We start from the raw sequence: 20,362 nt of genomic DNA on the forward strand, positions 1-20,362 counted from the left end.
ACCCCGAGGCCACCTGGGGATGTCTGTGGGGACATTCAGGCCTTCCCCAGGCCAGGTCCCGGCCGTGCCCGGTCACGGCAGGGAGATGCGCTGCTCTAGCCCCGCTCCCTCCTCGGGGGACGGCGATGAAACGCCTCTCCCCGCTCCTGAGGCCGTGCAACGGTGGATCTTCGCCACGGAGGTGATGCCGGGAGGGGCGAGATGACGGGGAGGCAATAAGGAGCTCTCGCCCCGCTCCCGCCCCGTTCCCGCCCCGCTCCCGCCGGGACGCGCCGCCCCGTGCTGTTGTGTCCCCGCCGGGCGCCCGTTGCCGCTCCCGTCGCGGGCGGAAGCGGAAGCGGCGGCGGCCGCGTGCGGCGATGGCGGCCCGCGGTACCGCGCGGCGCGGGGCGGGCGCGGGGTCCGCCCGCGGCCCCGACCCGCAGGAGGAGCCGCCGCCGCCGCTGCAGGCCGTGCTGGTCGCCGACAGCTTCAACCGCCGCTTCTTCCCGATCTCCAAGGACCGGCCGCGGGTGAGAAATCGCCTCTGGGTGCTGCCGCCTGCGCCGCGTGCCTCCGGGGCCGCCTGTCCCGGTGTGCACCGTCCTCGGCAGGCCGGGGCGGGCAGGGATCTGGCGAGAGGCCGGGCTGAGTCGGGAGGGGCGAGGCTCCCCGGCCCCCCCCGGGTTTGGGCAGCCCCCGCCGCGGCTTTTCCCGCCCTCTGCTGCGCTCCGACAGTTCTCGCCCGTACGAGTTTCTATTCCCCGCTGGAGAGACAGCGAGGATCTAATTGCTGTATTGGTGCTGTCCGCGTTTCCATATGGCGTGGCGAACTGCGCTGTTGGCTCTTCGTCTGTGGCTGGTGCAGGACTGGCAGCGGGTTTGGACAGGCTTGTTTCTGATAAAGGAAAGAAACAGAATCTTGGCCTTTGCCAGCAGTAACCCGTGAAAGAATACGGCCAGAAAAATGGATGGGGTAGTACTTTAATTATCCAGCTCAAAAGGCTGTGTGTTAAAGGAACATGAAAAGCTTCTGGAGAATTTAGGTCTGAACAATTACCTTACCTTGTTTGCTGATTAAATGTTAGTGGTGCTTATAATTATACACGCGAGCTCAGGCCTGAAATGAAACAGCACCAAAAATGAATTAAAGAATGGTATGCCATCACTCAGGTGTGACTCAGTAACTCAGTTTAAAAGTGTGAGTTGAATCTCAAGTCAAGACAGTACTTGCTTCACTTTAGATTGGGGTTTTTTTTCCCCATCTTTAATTCTGGACACTCATATTCCTGTGGCTTCATCATTCATGTCTGACAGGTTTTTCTTGAAGCAGTTAAAGCCTGAGTCAGGGAATCAGCACTTTTTTTCCCCCCCAGTCTCTGTCATTTATCTGAGTCTTCTTGAAGAGTTTTGAGTGATAACTCCACTTTTTTTATGCCTTCTTCTCTGAACTGAGGATCTGCCCCTAGAAGATCAGAAATTAGCTCTTATTGTTTAGATCAACTCTAAAAGATTTTTTAAAAAGCTGGTGGAGCAGTTACTTGTCTTATGTTTCTGGTACTATTGATGACATTCTATCCTCAAGTTGGAAGGGGTTGTTGCTGATGTTGGGGTAGTGAGTGTTTGTTCAGCTATCTATGTGTTTTATGGTTTGGGGTTTTTTTCAGGCTCTTTTACCTATGGCAAATGTGGCCATGATTGACTATACCTTGGAGTTCCTAACTGCAACTGGAGTGGAAGAAACCTTTGTTTTCTGCTGTTGGAAGTCAGCTGAGATAAAAGAGCATTTGCAGTAAGAATTTCTTTTTAGTTTTATCATGGAAAGTATTCTGCCCTCCAACAGCCTCAAAGGCCTCACTAATCCTTCTCATGAAAACTGCAAGAGATTCCCTTTCAGTAGCGATCTCCTAGCATATCTCAGAAAAGACCATTCCTCCTGTTTAGGAGGGTGGTTGTGCAGTGTGATAAAAGGGTTGAGTGTTGTGGGACTGCTCCTTACTTCACCTTTTGAGTGTACCTGAGCCTGGCAATAGCGGGCTCACTGTCACAGGATTCTCTTCCATCCCCTTACAGGTGTGGCATGCACTGGGACACTGTGTCCTAGTGTGTCTGTAGGAACAGCCTCTTTATGCCTTACTGATGTTTTTTTTTCTTCTTCCAGAAAATCCAAGTGGTGCCGGCACACGTCTCCCAACACGGTGCGCTTTGTCACTTCGGACCTGTACCGCTCCCTTGGTGACGTGCTGCGAGACGTGGATGCCAAGTCCCTTGTTCGTTCCGACTTCATCCTTGTCACTGGCGATGTGGTGTCCAACTTCAATATATCCAAAGCTCTGGAAGAGCACAAGTAGGTGCTGGAAGAGTGGATGCTTGCCTGGTGTGCTGAGACTCCGGGTTGTGGCTCTCTGAGGAGTGTTCTCATAGTTCTGCCCTCATTTTTCAGGTTGCGTCGTAAGATGGAAAAGAATGTGTCTGTGATGACGATGATATTCAAGGAGTCCTCGCCTGGCCACCATGCCAGGTGCAAGGAGGATGACATTGTTATTGCTATGGACAGTGCCACAAACCGTGTCCTTCACTACCAGAGAACGCAGGGGCTGAAACGATTCCACTTTCCTATGGTGCGTCTGGAACCTGGCAGGTGGAAAAGGGCTGTGGTGGTGAAGCAGCCCACCCAAGGAGGAGATCCTCCTTCAGTGAGGGCTGGGGAACTGTCCTTGCTGCTCCTCTTGGAGGAGCAGATGATAGGAAGTAACTTGGGGTAAACTGGCTTTTTTTCCCTTGATCTTTATTTGAGGCTTGGTGAAACCATGCTGGGACACACGTTTGTGACTCTTTTCACTTTGAACATGGGGAAGATGTATTTCTCGCAGTTCAGGTTTTGCCCTTTATTTCCTTTTCATGATGTGAAACAAGGCAAGGAGATTATTTGTGCTATCGCAGAGGCTGCCAGATTGGGGTGCGTATACTGCTACCATGCACAGACCATTTGCACAGAATCATTTAGGTTGGAAAAGACCTCTGAGATCAGAGAGTCCAACCTTTGGTCACCACCTTGTCAACTAGACCACGGCATGTCCAGTCATTTCTTGAACATTTCCAGGGATGGGACTCCAGCACCTCCCTGGGCAGTCCATTCCAGTGTTTAACAACCCTGTCTTTTTTGAAGTGTCATTGAGCCTGACATGGGGTGGAATAACAGAGGTGCAAGGAGTGGTACCTCCTATTACCTCTGTTTGTTCAACTAGTAATGTGGTAAATGCTCTCTAAATGTCTGTGGAGGCACTTTCTCCATGAGATAGATGGACCAGTTTCTTTCTTCAGCTCCGAACTGTGATTGTATAATATTTTCATCCCCAGTCAGTAATCAGGAGGTTATTTCATGTCTTCAAATGGAAGCACAAATCACTGTAGGAAAGCAAAAAGGAAAGACCAAAAGAAACAAAACCCAACAATACAAAACTGACCCACAGCTATAAAAATTGTATTTGGATTTATCAAAGCTTTTTTGTACATTTATAGCTCCCAGAGACTGAGGTCAGGAGCCTCCTGGAGGAAAAGTGATTGTTGAAAGTACAAGCTATTTCTAGGAGACCTGCACTGTGTAAGGGCAGGGGCAGTCTCTGCTGGCTGACACAGCTCTTTGTGTGACCAGTCTGTGTCTGCAAAGATTCGGTCTAGTGTAGATTATAGATTTCTCCGATCCTCAGAACTTCAGCTAGTTAAATAATTCAGTCAATACTGCCCCTGGCTTATAGAAGACTTCTGGGGTTCGGTGCTGTGTGAGGCACTCAGATCATCTGAATTTTTTCCTCTTTCAGAGTCTGTTCCAGAACTCTATTGAGAACGTCGAGGTGCGCCATGACTTGCTGGATTGTCATATCAGCATCTGCTCTCCACAGGTGAGCCCTGCCCTTCCTTACTGCTGGTGTGCAGGGGGTGTGTGTGGCCTGAGTATCAGGTTTGAAAAAGAACTGGCTGAGCTGAGGGCCTGGGTGATCATGTGGTGCTGCTCTGTGGAACGCATGGGGGCTCGGTCTGTTTCTGGCATCCACTGCTCGAGCCCAGGCAGAGCTACACGGTGGATGCATCCATAGACTGGCTGATTTGGCACAGAATGAAACTATTTCAGAAAATAAGTGATTTCACTTTGGGTACAATAACATCTGTGGAGCAGAGGTGGTGGCTGTGCTGTGGAGAAGTGTCAGTACTTGCAAGCTGGTACCATGTTAGGGTAGCATTCAGGGTTATTCCAGCTAAGGCTCACTAACAGATCTTCCAGATCTGATAAAACTTGTCTGCATCCTTCCTTTGGGGGTGAAACTACAAAGTAAGGCTGGGCAAATTGCTTGGAAATGCTAAAGCAATGTTTTGCCCCTTTTGAAAATCAAAATCTGTTCATGGATTCTGGAGGAGTAGTAGTTGGAGGAGATGGGAAGGTCAGCATTCCTAGCAGAAGGAGTCAGAGCTTTATTCAAGGCAAGAGCATCACTTTCCTATATTGTATAACTTGGCTCTAACTGTATTATTTCCATGTACTTTATTCCTGGCAGGTGGCTGAACTGTTCACAGACAATTTTGACTACCAGACACGGGATGACTTTGTGCGTGGTCTGTTGGTGAATGAGGAGGTAAGGAGAGGGTTGTTACAAGGGAGATCCTGTTGCTTTGCCTTAGGGAACCTTCTGACATGCTCCTGCTTGTCTCCCAGGTCCTGGGGAACCAGATCCATATGCACGTAACGACGGAAGAGTATGGTGCTCATATTTGTAACCTGCTGATGTATGAAGCTGTGTGCTCTGACATCATCCGGCGCTGGGTTTATCCTCTCACTCCGGAGATGAACTTCACTGATGACAAGAACCAGAGTTACACCCACTCTAAACACAACATTTACCGAGGGGTGGATGTGAGCCTTGGCCATGGTAGCGTGCTGGAAGAGAATGTGCTCATCGGGCAGGGGACGGTCATTGGCAGCAACTGCTCCATCACCAACAGCGTTATTGGGCAGAACTGTAGGATAGGTGAGTGTAAGAATGGGGGATGTGCCAGCCTTGCCAGGCCAGGGCACACATTGTTGGGATTCAGTTTTTAAAGTGCGTTTGGCACTGGGAGAGGATGATAAGTGGGTGCTGATTGACTGCTAATGGGGAGAAAGGAGAAAAACTTGGTTTTCCAGCAGAGGAAATAGACTGAAGTTTTCAGGGTACCATAATGAAGCTGGAAAGTACTTCATGCAAATGAGTTGTTTCAGCAGTAGAGAATGCATGACCTTTACTGATCTAGAGTTACCAACCACCAACATCCTGCAAATAAGGGTCATCTGTCACCATTTTCATGAGCTGTTTCCTTCAACTTACTCCTAGCCTTGCTCCCTCCTAGCTCACTCTTTCTTAGCCTTGGCTGGATTTTCTATTTTTTTAGTGATTTGGCTGTGTTTGTCCAAAACTGAGATGTTAGTTGTTACTCTCAAGTCTCTGTAGAGAACACATTTCTCTTTCAGCTTTGGGTGAGAAGTGGATGTAGGCCTCTGAGGCAAATTTTCCCATTGTCTAACATCCATCATGCATCAAGGGCCTTGGGAGTCAGTAAGATGGTTCCTAGTGGACTCAGCAGTGTCAGAGAGCACTAGACAGCCTTGCTCAGTATATTTGCACTTGGTGGTGTATAACAGGTGATGAGGTCACTTTGGATGGAGCTGTTCTGTGGGACCGAGTGCACATAGCAGATAACGTGGAGATCCACCATTCTGTTGTCTGTGATGAGGCTGAAGTGAAGGAGAAAGTAGAGCTAAAGCCCCGCTGTGTCCTCTCCTCTCAGGTGAGCTGATTTATGTCTGTTCCGTTTTCTGCCTCTCTCAGCAGGTTGCTAATCTTACACTAGACCATTCCAGAGAACAGGGCTGCCCCAAGCCTTTTTGCAGAGGTGGAGGCTGTGCTTCTGCTCCCACCTTTTTCTTCCCATTGCTTGGCAGGGACAGTATGGTATGGAATGCAGCAGTGCTATCTTCATTTACACTTGTTAGTAACAGTGTGTCTGGAGCTGCTGGTGGAGGTACTAGGGGGCAGTCAGAGTGTTGTTCATTAAGATATGTTTTACGTATTTGCAGGTAGTAGTCGGTCCTGGCATCACTCTCTCTGAGGGCACAGTGATCTCTCTGCATCCCCCAGATGAGGAGGAAGAGGACGATGACCAGTTCAGTGATGATTCTGGTGTGAACAAGGAGGAGAGCAAAGCGAAACTGAAAGGTATGAGAGTTTCTGTCTCCATGCACTGAAGCTATACAGAAGGTTTTGTCTTCCATGATCTTTTGGGGTCTTTACCTGCCTCATTCCAGACACTGCAGTACCAGGGTGGAACTAAGTGTTGCATTCAACCTGGAACCTATGTGTTTTCATCAGGGCAAGCAAGGATACTCAGCTGTGTCCAAGGGCTTTGTCCTTGTGAAGTACTGTTTCTACAGTATGGGTTTGTCAAGGGATCTAAACATGGTCTGCCAAATGTTGCTGCTGTAGGGAGGAGTAAGTCAGTCACTTGTCAAAGCATGTGAGAAAATAAAAGCTGAAATCCATATGCATCTGCAGGAATCCCAGCTCCCTCTTGATGAAGGCTATTTAGGGGCAGTAATATGCAGGTTATACCAGTCTATTTCAGGTTTGCCTGTAAGCAGATCACACTGATTGCTGATTCTTTTTAAGGTTACAATAAAAAGGATGTAGGCTCAGAGGGCAGAGGCTATCTCTGGAAAGCAGATGACAAGAGTGAAGAGGATGAAGACGAGCAGAGACAAAGCCTGTGGGGTAAGGAAAAGTTTAGTGTGATTACTTGGGGGTGAACAGACAGGTGTGTGTTGGGGAAATCAGCCAAGTAGGATGCTGGTAATTGTGTCTAGAGCAAGACTTGAGCTTTGTGAAGCAGAGTGGCTCCAGGTAACAGCTATGTGTGGAGGGAAGGTAAGAGGTAAAAGCAGGTCATGGACCAGATTCTCTCTTCCTGTGCTCTGTGAAAGATGTTTATTAGATATTTGCCTTGCACCAACACACAGAGCTGTCTGTGCTGGGAATGCTGCACTATAGGACACCAGGCCCTCCCTCAGAGGGAATATGCTTTGGCTATTCCAGGTGCTGCTGGCTTTCTTCCTGCCAGTGGCAGTGTCTGCTGACATTGCTCCATTGTGAGTCAGCAGTCTGCGCAAAATGCAGTTGCTTCTGTCCCTGTCCTTTATTGTCTGCCTGCAGACTCTCAAAAAAATCCCATTATCCTAGTGCCAGCTGTAGTGTTCCCTCTGCAGCAAACCTAATCATCTGGACCTGTAAATAGAAGCTGCCCTGCAAGGACAGATAGTTGCTGATTTGGTTGGGAAGTCCCTGGGACACCTGGTTCCTCATGGCATATGATAGTTGCAGCTTTTGAGTGCTGAATGCTGCATCTTCTTCCTCAGGCCCAGCTGTGCACTCAGAGGAAGAGAGCGAGTCTGACAGTGACCTGAGCATGGGCTCTGAGGAGCCAGACAGTCGGGCAGCATCCCCTCAGCTGGATGACATCAAAGGTGAGAGGTGGGCTCTGAAGAAGTACAGTGACTCTGCAGATAATGCAGTGTGTGAGGTTTGTGCTCTTTTCTCTGGGTGTATTGGAAAATTTGTGCACGTCGGTAATATGTTGTTTCCTGATCTCACTTCCTGCATTTTATACAGAGTTCTTTAATATTCCCTGTATTGCTGCTGGGTTAACCTAAGGCAGTCATGGATGAGAAAAGAGCCTCCATCCTTCTCATTCCTCATCACTGGACCTTTGTGAAAGAGACCTCCCTGAGTTGTCTGTTTAAATGGCAGCGTCATTCTGTAATTTTAGAGACTATGGCAAGGTCCAGCAGAGTTTCTCTGTGTGGACAGCTTAGTACTGTAATCATGCTGGAGAAATAAATGTCCTTGTAGGAGTGGCCACTAGGCAGAGATGTTTTGTTTTTCTGTTTCGTTGTGTTAAGCTTACCTGGATTTGAAAGAGGTTCAAGCCAAATTGGAAAAACTCAAAAACTTTCTCATGTTGGAATATCTCCCCAGAGGAAATTAAACCAATAAATTTTAGATTTGAATTCATATTTTCAGTTAGGGGAAGATGAGGTTTGTCTGAATAGGAAAGACTAGACTGTGAAAGTATAATAAAAACGCTGCTCTAAAAGGCTGCAGAGGTAAATACCTTTGTACTGGTTTCTGCAGATAGACCAATTATACCTAGTAGGTGGTTTCCTTGATTTGAATTATATCCCACTATTTATAAGTAGAGTTGCTGTGGGTTTGTGTCAGCTTACAGAGAGCAAACAGATATCGTGTCAGAATGCTTTTTTTGTGAAGGGTGTCATTCCTTCAGTAATGAGCAGTTTGAAGAATCTGTGCTTTTCCCTCATTTCTAACTGCCTGACCTTTCTTGTATTAGTTTTCCAGAATGAGGTTCTGGGTACGTTACAAAGGGGCGAAGAAGAAAACATTTCCTGTGACAACCTGGTCCTGGAAATCAACTCCCTCAAGTGAGTTGGGGATGTCCTTAGGGATGTTGTTGTCCCTTATGCTGAACAGTTGGGATTGACAGCAGAAGTGTCAAAAGAAGAGGAGAAACCACGTGAATGCCTGTTGTTAGACATTTTATCAGTATGGAGCATGAGAAATGCAGCTTAGACATCATGACTGAATGACAGCAGGAGTTGATGGAGAGCAGCAGCTGCATCTCTAGCATCCTTGGTGGTGGTTAGGCTTTTCCTGCCCCAGCTCTGTAACAAGAGATTGAATTGCTGCTGAATGACTGTGGACTGAAGAGAACAAGCCAGTTCTTGGCACAACTGCCTGAAAGTTCATGCAGGGTCTGCTGCTCTGGGCATTGCAGCATTCAGCCAGCTGCCTGCAGCTGGGGCTGTGCTGTGCTGTGGCTTGTCCACAGTGTTTTTACAGCACCAAGTCTAGAACACAGAGTGCCTTTTATCTAGTGTTTCTCAAATCCAAACCTGTTTGCCTTCTTTTGTGCAAGAGCATTCCTACAGCACTCTGGTAAATGTGAGGGTGCTGTCCCTGCAGCAGCTTGTTCCAATGTGATAACAGATTTTCAGGACTTACAGCCTTATGCAGGGCCTGATGCAGTGCAGGGTGCTTTATTGTCTGAATATTTGGAAAACCAAACAAACACATAAAACATAGCTTGAGAAGATGAAAATCAGATTTTCTGCTTTATCTCTGTGAATAGCCACAGTCTGCAGAGATCAGATAGTGTGAAATCTTGAAGGTTTTTTGCCTTTTTCGTCGTAGGTATGCATATAACATTGGCCTGAAGGAGATGATGCAGGTGCTCAGTAAAGTGATCCTGGAGTTCCCACTGCAGCAGCTGGATGCAAACCTGGACTCCCAGAACTATTTCTCAGCGTTACTTCCTGTGAGTCCTGCTCCATTTCACTCTTCTTTGGGCTTGTCTCCCAGTGTGTAGCAGTGCCTCTGTGTGCCCCAGGTAGTTCCTCCCTGAGAAGTCTCTTTGGTTAAGCCTGGAGCCACTTGAACTCCTTGAGTTCATGAGCCTCTTGGTCTTCTGTAGAAGAAAAAATGAACTGAAACCATTGCTCCTGCTTGACAAGAGCTCAGCTGAGACTGTAGATGTGGGAGCTCTGCTTCAGTCCCTGTGGTTATTTCTGTTGCCTGTGTGAGACAGTAGAAGTGCATCATTTGTAAAAGAGAAAAGAGAAGGTCTGTTAGAGATGTCTTTACAGGCTTGCATTCCAGCAACCCAGTTTCAGTCCATGTCAAGGCCTGTCCCTGGGGCAGTGGGGAGTGCTCCTTTCCCAATGGGATCCTTTCCAAGGTCTTACTTTTCTGCATAGTATAATTGGTGCCAATTTTTTTCTCAGCCAAATGCAAAGGCACAATATTGTTGTCTTTGTGCAAAGATAAAGTTCTGCTTTGTCTTTAGGGAGATGGATTGTATAGTTGGGTGTACCAACTTCAATTTCCTGCCTTGTGGCAGACAAAATAGGGTAGGATCTGTTTTAGAAAGCCAGCAGTCTTCTCTTAATGGTTTTGTTCACCCAAGCTGAAGTCACTGTAGTATTTTTGTCTCCTTCTTACAGTCCATTTATGTATTTAACTTTGCAAACTCTACAGATTATGAAGATGCTGTTTCAGAATGAGTAGGTCTGACACATGTTTGGGACAGACTACTTCAATTCTTTTTAGGACTATTTTTTGGTTGGTTGGTTTTTTAGGAGATTGAGTTTAAGAGGAACACTAGACTTCCTCATAATCCTTTCTCTGAGGAAGTATGTGCTTTCAATTGATGGGAAAGGGTGGAAAGCTAATTCTCCTTTGTGTAAGCATGCTACTTAATTCACCTCTTGGAGATATGGAGATGCCTTCTGCAGAAAACATCCATGTAAACTGATCTGTTCCCCAGATGGCTTAGTGAGATTTTGCTGATCGCTGTTTAAATTCTGCTTGCTTTTGTTCATTTTTCCACACTATTTTCTTGAATAGCATGTCCTGTTCTAGAAAAAGAGAATTGAAGGAGGAGGACTGAAGAAAATGTTGGAGCAGGTGTTTGATTCTAAGTACATCTAGACAGCAGCTTGTGTAGAATTGGTAGCTATATAGGATGGGGGGATTTTTACCTAGCTGGGATATGGCATCTCTTGGTCTTCCAGATTAGGCTCCTACTCTAGCATGAGTGGGAAAGGAGAATTTCACTGCAGCACCCAGTCAGAAGATGTTCTAGTCTAGGATGAAGCATATAAATGCATAAGGTTTTGCGTAATTGCCCCAAACCCCTAGAAGCTAAAGACAATGCTAGTACATGAAGAGTTTCTCTGCATAACTTTGTCCATATATTTTTCATCAAAGAAAATCATGTTTAGCAGCAGAGAGAGCAAGTCAACTCACCTTTAGTGAGAAGTAGTAATAATCAAAATGTATTGTTTAGAGTGATCATGTCTCATGTCATGGGCAGGTGGCATTTGTCTAGGCAGGGAATTGTGTTCATTTATGAAATACAAATCACCCTTGGATTTATCAAAGAAAGCCAGGTGTCAAACCAGTTGGCCATCATGGCAGCCAGTATCTCCAGATGCTCCCTTGTAAAGAACAGCCAGGAAGTTTCTTAGAGAATCCTTTTCTGGGACAGCTTGTGCCTCGGCTGGTGCCTTCACTGTGTGCAGAATTGCTGTGCTGACTTTCTGCACTGCATTCAGCAGGAGCACAGTGTCCTGGTGAGGTACAGGTGTGTTCACTTGCACACATGGTGTTTGTCACTGTTACAATAACCCAATATTTGAGATGAGATGTGCCTCTAATACATGTAGTGAACCAGCCTTCAAAGGCTTATTAAACACACATCACTGGTCTTCTGAGACAGCAGCTTTGTGTGTTTATCAGCAGTGCTCTGAAAAGACCAGTTCTTTGGGCAGAAGTCATACAGCATCTGGAACAGTGGCTTCTCTGCAACTTGTGATTCCCTGGTTAGTAAAAAGTACACTCCATTAATTTACTAATTCTTATTTACACCTTGTGAATCCCAAGCACAGGGTTGGTAGAGGTTCGTATGTAATGAAAGCAGTTGCTGCTGAAGTGTGCAGCCAAAATTGCCTTAGGCAATAGAACTATTGGGCTGAGAGCTGCTCATGATGGAGCAGTTATGGAAAAGTGTTACTTTGTGTGAGGTGGGGGTACTTGCATCCTGAGAGGGATGGGTATCAAAAGCCCACTGAACCTTATAGACCTGTTTTATATTTCTCACTTTCTTTGTAGCTCAACTCTGACCAAGAGATGCTGAAGTAAGATGGATTGCTTATGTAAAACCTATGGTAGAGCAGTCCCAGACAGCTCAGGAGGGGAAATTGTGAGAATGCCATAGTTATGATGTATGGTTTGTCTTGAAACCACACTATGTGGTCTGAAGTGCTGGCCCCTGAGCATGAAGCTCTAAAGTGTTGCAGCAATTTTAGGAAACAAGCATCTGGTAAAGGATATGCCCGTGGGCTTTATTTTCAGATGAAACATGGAGGCTTGAGAAATAGAGGTATCCAGTTTGATGTATGTCAGGCATCTCGTTCAGCTCTTGTACAAGTTGTAAAGCAGAGATGGTGAAGAAATGGACCTTTTCTAGAACTATAGACCTTTCCCAGAACTGGGATTCTGTAATGGTGTGCATGTGAACACACCATGGGATTGCTTATTCGGGGACCAAATGGGTCTCTGCTGTCACTGAAGCCATTTATGGTGATCAGCATAGATGCTGTTGTGGTGCAACAGGCTGGAATTACAGTTTTGTCCATCGTGTTTTGCATGTACTTCCTGATGGTGTTCCGTGCTGGTGGTAAGTGTAAAATGATCTTGGTATTGAGACTGTCCTTCCGACAAGAGAGATGGATCACAAACATCCTTGAAGATGTTAGAGTGTTGTTGACTGGGTTTGATGGAAGATGAATCAACCTTTCAGAGAAATTTGATTGCTTTCTCCAGATTGTAGATTGTTTTGAGGAGTTACCCAGGTAGAGTCAAAGCCTGGAAAGTTGTGATATTGTCCATAGGGCTCTCTGTCAGGTAACTTCTCATGTTTTTCAGTGTTTTATCAAATCCACATTGGAAGCTTCTAATTCTCCAGTTTAGATTTTCATGAAACTCCCAAAATAGCCTCTCTGGTCATACAAGCTTAGAGGATGTTTTTACTGGGGGCTCTGTGGGGCTGAGTCCTACTTTCCCCATTAGCACCAGTTACAGTGCAGTGCACATTCTAAACTTGACATGGTGTATTTTTTCTTCTTTCCCTTTTCCAGCAATAGGCACACTGGATTGAGTCCTGGGGTTGGGAGTGTTTTCTATATAAATAACCTTCTTTCAGAAACTCAATAGCTTCTGGTTAGATTTGTGCCTGCTTATGATTTAAAGGCATTAATAGAAAGGTATTACAAAGTGTTTCTTAGCCGGGAAGGAACTTTGCAGTAGCTTTACTGCAGTTGAGGTGAAGAGTCCAAAGAATAATAAAAATGCGGAGATGGTTGTAGAGGAGGGGAGGGTGTTTAGCATTAAGTGTTTTGCTACACACTAAAATACTTCCTGGGAATATGCCACAGAACCCTTAGTTGTTTTGTTGTGGTACCATGATGATCAGGATCATTCTGTACTGTTACTGTTGTTCCTTAAACCAGTCAATGTACCACTCTACAGATGGGTTTGTTTGTACTAATCCCCTTCTTTGTTTCTGCTTGAGGTATGCAAATTGCAGCAAGGTTACATAGCAAATATGTCTGAAGAGGTGATGGAGTGCAGTACTACAGAGCAGATGAGCACTGTTTCCTAGCTCAGGCTACCTTTGGTAGTCCACACCAGCCTGGACTATCTCCATAGCCTGGATTGTAGCTCCGCTGTGTGTCCTGGAGCTCTCCCTCTCTCAGTTATCCTGGACAGAATAATGCTGATTAACCCTGAAGGCAGGTGACTCAAAGCTTCTTCATCACACTCCAAGCCCCTGTGAATTGCCACTTTCCCTTCAAAACAGACCAGGTGTGTTCTGTAAGGAGACACTGCTGAAGGCACAGCAAACCAGTGTATCTGTGCAGGCATGCCAGGGATATAGTTTCAGGATCATGTGCTGTTGAATTACTCCATTTAAAAAGATGTGGAACTCTGATTTAATTTCCTACAATGTTTTTGTAGGATGGTCAGGTCATGATGTGGCCAATGAAGAATTTTTGTATCTTATCCAAGTTCTGATACCTTTAAAATTTTTATGGACAGGGATCTAACTATTATCTCCTATCCCAGATTCAGGTCAGTCTGTGCTGCTTTGCAGAACTCCCTGCTGCATATTTCCCAGATATGTACAAGTGAAAGAGCTGTGGGTGACTCAGACAGAAATATTGTTTTAAGAGGCAGCACTAAAATCATTAAACTTAAGACTTCAAGAAAAATAAGCCTTGGAGGAGAGAACAACTAATAGTGTAACAACTTCTTGCCCTTCATCCTTCCCACCCATTCCCTGCAGCAGGCTTCAGGATCCAAACAAGCCTCTAGGCACACAGCAAATGTGTGATTTGCACTTAGGGGCTGCTCTGACGTGTTCCTGTTTTAGGGGTGGTTGTTTTTCACTGTTCACTTCTATGCAGCTGGTAATAAACTTGGCATTATCTTTTTCTATGTTTCCTTATTCGTCCTTCTGCTTTGAAGGAAAATTCCACTGAAATGTCAGCTGCTCTGTGGGGGGAAGCTGTGAATAGCATGTAGGTATCTCTCCTTATTGGTCTGCAGTGAAGAGATTTTGTTTGAATACCAGACTCCATTGAACACATTTATTGAGATGATCTGGTATTCCATCCAGAGAGGCAAAAACAAGCTAATAGATACTCTGAAAGCTGCTTAGTAAAACCAGGTTCTGTCCTCACATGTGAGACTTAAAAGCATCTGTTTCATGGACAGAGAGGGTCAAATACCTGAAGCAGTCAGTTGAATGGTTTCATAAAATGCTTCCCTGGGTCACTTTCTTGGTGTAAAACAGCTGAGAAACAGGGCTGAGTGCACCCATCCATCTCAGCTCAGGAGCTCTTCTGTGTTTTCCCCCTGCAGCTGTTGAAGAACTGGACTCCGTTGTTTAAGAACTACATAAAACGAGCATCAGATCACTTGAATGCCTTATGTGCCATTGAGGAATTCTTCTTGGAACACGACAGTCTCTGCACATCAATAGCTAAAGTGAGTATCTGCTCCCAAATCTGGTTTTGCTAGATTCACAGTGGAATGCATCCTATTTACATCATTACTTCTCTGCTTTAGGGGAGAGGATTTTGGGGTCTCAGTGGAGAGGGTGTGTAGAAAATCCATCTATAACAATTTCTTAAAAAAAAAAATAGTTCTGTGTCTGCCTGTGCCTCTGAGGGAGCACAGCTGAGGGTGAGTATTAATTACCAGTCTGCAGTCTGTGGGGAGCTATTATTTTGCAGCTTCCAACATAGATGCCCTTGTTGTGTGATGCTGGAAGAGGCCAGAGACTTGCTCTAGGAAGAGCTTTACTTCATTTATCTCTTCATGGTCCCTGGGATCTAACTGCTAAATGGTTTATCCTATGTTGGAGTGCAAAGCAGAGAAGCTGGGAATAAAAGTGGGATTTTACTCAGGCAGAGCTAGTTATGAAATTGGGAAAAAAGGGAACCTGTCGTGTGGCTTATTATCTGTCTCCCTGCTTCTGAGAATTTTCATATATTCCTCCTCAACGTCCTTCACAAATATTTTATCCCTGCATTCTGTCTGCCCTATCACATGGAGAGCATTTGACTCGGATTGCAAGTCTCCTTTAGCAGCAACTCAGGAAGCCCCTGTCTGTTTTGGGAGAGCTCTCCTAGAGCCCGCTTAACTCTTGGTTCCTCAAGAAAGAGTAATCCTAACTTCTGCTACCAGTGCTTCTGGCTGATGGCAAAGCACTTAGGACCGGAGCCAAAAGCCTTCAGTTTGGTGAGCCAAAATGTCCTTGAATTACAGCAATTGTTTGGCATGTGTCCATTGTTCTAGGGGCTGGGTTTCCCTAGAGGCTGGGAATTGAAGTGACACTTTATATTTGGAGTTGGCAGCCAGCTTTGTTAGTGCTCTGCTGCAAGGAGACCGACTGCGAAGTGCCTGCTCTGCCTGAGCACAAAGGCACCCTGAGAAAGCCTGGTCGTGTCTGCCCCTCGCTCACCAGGCAGGGGCTTGAGCTGATGAATGACCAATTGCTTTGACACCTGCCATAAGGCACTGCAAAGAGAGAGCTGGCAGGAGGAGGGAGCCTGGGGCAGAGCTGGATAGGTTCATGCTCCTCTGCACGTGTCACTGTTGTATGTGAGCCTGCATCAGTTGCTTGTTGGATCTACTTTGGAGATGGTGTTTGGGTTGCTTTAAAGAGAACTTATGTCTTGAACTGACATCCTCTGTGACCCGTTGTTGCCCACTGCTCTCAGTCATACCCAGCATCCTCAAAGCTGAAGCTGATGGGCTTGAACTTCGACTTGTTCTGTGTCATAGCATCTGTCAGGAACATAAGGCTTGGTAGGAGAAACACACTTATTTTTAACAGCAAAAGGAAAATGAAGCAGACTGAGTGCCTTCTGGTGAAGACAGAGCTGAGAGACACAGATTACGTGCAAACTTTGTACTTGGACATGAGCTAGTCCCAAAAGAGTTTATAGAGAGCCTGTTGCTCTTTTCTAATTGATGCAGGTGTTGATGACATTTTACCAGCTGGAAATTCTGGAAGAAGATGTAATACTCAATTGGTTCTCTTTGCGGGACACGTCTGACAAAGGAAAGCAGCTTCGTAAAAACCAACGGGTGAGTCCCAAAGGTGTTTGGAGAGGCCGGGGTGGGGGGTGAGAGAGAGACAACAGCTGCTGAAAGAAACTTCGAGGGAAGTTCGGTGTCACTGTCACCTTCTGTGGAGCAGCTGCCATCACATGGTAAGCCAAGAAACACAGCAGTGCACTGAACACTAAGCAACACAGATTTGTTCTCCAGAACTGGCATTTCTGTGCATTCTGCCATAATCATCCTGTTTGGATGAGGAATGGAGGTGGTATGAGGATTGTTTTTAGTGGGCTCTCTGTAGCACGAGGCCAGCACTTTCTGGAGTAGCAGCACGGCTTGTCTAAGCCAACACCCATTTGAAATGGGCTTTAGGCCAATGCCCTGTGTGCTGGCCCCATGCAATTCCTTTGAAGCTTTCATTCCTGGCTCAGCAGTCCCTTCACATATATTTCTAAGCATTTGCTGTACTGAGTGGTTTCATTTGGCTTCTGTTGCAAGGAGCATATAAACTTCCCTCCTCCATCAGGCAGAACTTTGTGCTGCAGTTTGGCTGAGCCCTGATCCAGTCCTCCTCCCTGGATCTGGAAGAGGAGTAGAGGAAAAAAAGCCATTTGAAGAACAACTTTGTTTAAAACCTTTGCAAAGTCAGCTATTAGTATAGGTCAGGAGTGCTTTCAGCTGCTTGTTCAAACCCAGTTAAAACATAAAATGAGCTGCCTTTTTAATAGCAATTTCTGAGAGACTAGTTTTTTTCCCAGCAGAGTTTTCCTAACATGTCTTAGCTAAGGTGCAGCTGCCATCTCTTTGCCCTCAAGCTCTGAAAAACTCTCAAGCTTTTGTCTTTTTGGTGAGTGTTGGAGGGTTGTCTGACTGGAGGAGTCTTCTTCAGGAATTTAGTCAGTCTGCATTTGTCTGTGTCACGCCAGTTGTTTTTCACCTAATTGTCTCTCTCTCCCTCCATCTGCCTCCATTTCTCTGCTTCTCCTGGAAGCACTTTCTCTCTTGTGCATGATAGTGATGCTCACTCACACAGTGTATTTTCTGGGCATTTCCAGCATCTCTTAGGTGTCAGTTGTTACCCGATTACATTTCATTCTCTCTGCAGCTCCAGAAGTTTATCCAGTGGCTGGAGGAGGCAGAGGAGGAGTCGTCTGATGGCGACCAAGACTGACATGGTGGCTCAGCACGAGAAGAGGCTCTCACTGCCTTCCTGGGCCAAGTGGGCAGGGCAAGATCAATGCCAGTGCATGGTGTGTAGATGTGGGGCATGACATCGAAGTGACTGACAATCCCATCATTAATTCAGTTGTGTGTTCCCAACTTTGCCACTTCCCTCCCTCCCTCACTTGCACCTTATGTTGCAACCCAGTGTAAAAACCATAAGGGAAGAGCAGGAGGTGGTGATACCTAAAATCCCTCTGGAGCCTGGATATGGTGTACTATAAGCTATGTTTTGGGAGGTCCTTGTTACTAATACAAAGGGAGAGAGTAGATGCAAATACATACGATGCCCTTGTAGATCTAACCATCAGGGCTGTGGAAGAATGGTCATACAGCTATGGTATTTGGAGTCATTGTTGCTTCTGGAGCTAAGGGAACTCCTGCTGAAGAGACACCGGCAAGGTTGGTGAGTAAGAGCATGCGGATTAAGATCTGGAGTGCAGGACTGGAATTCAGAAGTTCTTGTGCCTGGAGAAGATGCAGTTGTCTGAGGACGCCCAAGGCATTTTGCAGCCTAGAAGGCACTTCTGTGATCTTTCCAAAAGGGAAAATCTCTTGCCATCTGCCATGCTAGGATCTAACACAAGGTTGCACAGTGGAGTTGGTAAAACCACGTGTTTGCCCTGCTGTGGAACTGAGGGTGATGTGTGCTCAGCTGCCCCGTGGGGTTGGCTGATGGTGGATGGCTGTACGGATCACCATATCCTGCATGTGATCGTTCTTGTGTGCCCCCAGCTTAGCAGACACGTTTTAGAGAAATGTCTGTTTCTTTATTTTTTTTATAAAAAGGGAGCAGAGGTGCCTGGCTCCTCCCACTGCACCAGCTACACTTGTGTTTTGCCCTGGGGGCATTGACTGCACCAGGTGCTTTGAGGAGAATGCAAGTTCCTAAGTTCTGCTCCAGTATGAAAAGGAGCGAATAGTATTTCTTTCAGCAGCACATGGTCTATGTATCCACATGATTTCAGTTATATAAGCTTGCTTGCTTCATGGCCGTTTATTTATTTGAAAACTTCCCTCAGACAGCAGGGAAAGTGCTGCAAACCCACTGTGAGGCTCTGCAGCCGCAGAGCAGCTCGGCAGGCAGCAGGTGTGCCTCTGGCACAGACAAAATGTGGCAGCAGCAAGGCCTTTAAGAACAGCTTTCTTGGAAGCGTCACTGTGCTGTGTTCTCCCCTGCTCTCAAAGAACAGAGTGAAAAGGGTACCGCAACCATCAGCTTGTGTTCATAGGTGGGTTATTTGTTGGATGTGCTGACCTTGCCTCTGCCCCTTCAGGAGGAGCATGGAATAAATCCTTTGCAGGGGGAAATGCACTGGAGCTGCCCACTCAGGATATTTACTTGGCCGTTCCGTGGTGCCACAATTGTCAGTGAGGGGACAGCATTGGATGCTGGAGACCAGGGATACTGCCTCTCAAAAACTGATGTTCAGGCAGGGCCATCTTGTGCACTCCCACTATCAGTTGCCAGGATTGTGCATAAATGTCCTTGTTTTCTGACATTGCAAACTCAGTCTTGTAAATGTTGGGGAAATAGTTGGTATCCGAATTTTCTGTATCTGCCAATATTTAATTCAGGGAGCAAATAAAAACTATCCTGGTGTTACCAGCTTGTTTGGGTTTTTTTTGACTTGGAATTGTATGTCTCCAGTTGTACATGCCTGAGCAGGGCTTCATGTGTAAGTTGAATAACTCATCACCACATTTTCCTCAGGAGATTTTAAGCACACAATAGGCAGGTAGGAAATCAGCACACCATTGATTTGGTGAAGGTGTTCAATGGTAACTCATGACCTCTATTTGCAACTAGAGAACAATTCATTAAAACTTCTGAACTTGGAATCCTGAAGTGGGTGAGGTTTGGTTTTGTACAGAATTATGTTGCAAAGATGAACCTTAAATCCAAAGAAATCTGTTATCATTTGTCATTATGGGAATTGGTGGGAATGTTGGCTGATAGGTCCTGCATTGTGCCCTCCTGATGCTAGGAAATAGGAACTGCCAGAGACGGGGAAGGGCAGTTATAGAGCTCTTAGTAAAACCATTTACAAACCAGCTGCAAGACTTGGTAATTTTAAAATCTCCTTGGACATTTTAAGTTTTTTTTTTTCCTTTTACGGGGTAAAGATGGCTTAAGAATAAATTTAATATGTAGTGCTGTAAATAGCTCAGCTTTGCCAGAAGTTCTTGATTATTTCTGCCAAGTAACAATTCCACTTTTGTTTTTTCCACATTCCTTCCTCCTTTGCTCCAACTTCATGGTATGAGCTGCTTTTTTACCCAGAAGTTAAAATCCAAGGGGAGAATGTTGCTCTATGGCCACATCCTTCAGGCCTTGGTGGTGTGTGTGGTGGGGTAGTTTTACAGGTGCCAAGAACAGAGTAGCAAAAAGAAAACAAATTAGGACACTTGATACTCTCCAAGGTGGAGTTCTGGCATGGTGCAGCATCCTTATGGGCTGATACGTGTTGTACTTTTTAAAGGAACATTTATTCCATTACTGAAGTGTAGGGTGGGCTTGATGCTTGCTTGTTGCTTCAGTCAAGATTTTTGTTTGGTTGGAAGACTAGAAATGCCTTTGAAAGCAATCTGGAATGTGGAATCATTGCTACCCATCTCTGAGCAATGTAAGCAGTAAGTACTTTATTTTGCTATGGCTAAAATAACTTGTGTGACTTCCCATCTGGCAGGGATGGATGGATGGATGGATGGATGGATGGATGGATGGATGGATGGATGGATGTCATCTGGTGTTCCTGTATCAAACCCATAACTTCATTTAACAATAGTAAGCCTTTTAAAAGAAGATAATAGTTTGGCATTGCTTAAAGGTGTAAGTGATGGAACTCAAGTACATCCACCTCTGCTTT

General features: G+C 45.9%; 1 protein-coding gene across 1 annotated transcript; it reads left to right on the forward strand.

The window, feature by feature from the left end:
- The first annotated feature begins 344 nt into the window (after positions 1-344).
- Positions 345-19,101, forward strand: EIF2B5 (eukaryotic translation initiation factor 2B subunit epsilon). The gene is made up of 16 exons (XM_032119723.1): positions 345-512; positions 1,647-1,771; positions 2,141-2,326; positions 2,423-2,600; positions 3,801-3,881; positions 4,533-4,610; positions 4,691-5,003; positions 5,654-5,799; positions 6,089-6,227; positions 6,678-6,779; positions 7,421-7,528; positions 8,413-8,503; positions 9,273-9,396; positions 14,565-14,690; positions 16,188-16,298; positions 17,377-19,101. Exons 1-16 carry the CDS (start codon positions 360-362, stop codon positions 17,440-17,442), a joined length of 2,127 nt encoding a protein of 708 aa, XP_031975614.1. The 5' UTR covers positions 345-359; the 3' UTR covers positions 17,443-19,101.
- Positions 19,102-20,362: the final 1,261 nt, after the last annotated feature.

Source organism: Corvus moneduloides, chromosome 10, assembly GCF_009650955.1.
Source record: "Corvus moneduloides isolate bCorMon1 chromosome 10, bCorMon1.pri, whole genome shotgun sequence".
Lineage (NCBI taxonomy): Eukaryota > Metazoa > Chordata > Aves > Passeriformes > Corvidae > Corvus > Corvus moneduloides.

Excerpts from the sequence above, each read along its gene's own strand:
- EIF2B5 (XM_032119723.1), top strand. The coding sequence starts at position 360 with ATGGCGGCCCGCGGTACCGCGCGGCGCGGGGCGGGCGCGGGGTCCGCC. Across the intron at positions 7,529-8,412 it reads TCAGCTGGATGACATCAAAG|TTTTCCAGAATGAGGTTCTG; the intron begins GTGAGAGGTGGG and ends TTCTTGTATTAG. Across the intron at positions 9,397-14,564 it reads ATTTCTCAGCGTTACTTCCT|CTGTTGAAGAACTGGACTCC; the intron begins GTGAGTCCTGCT and ends TTCCCCCTGCAG.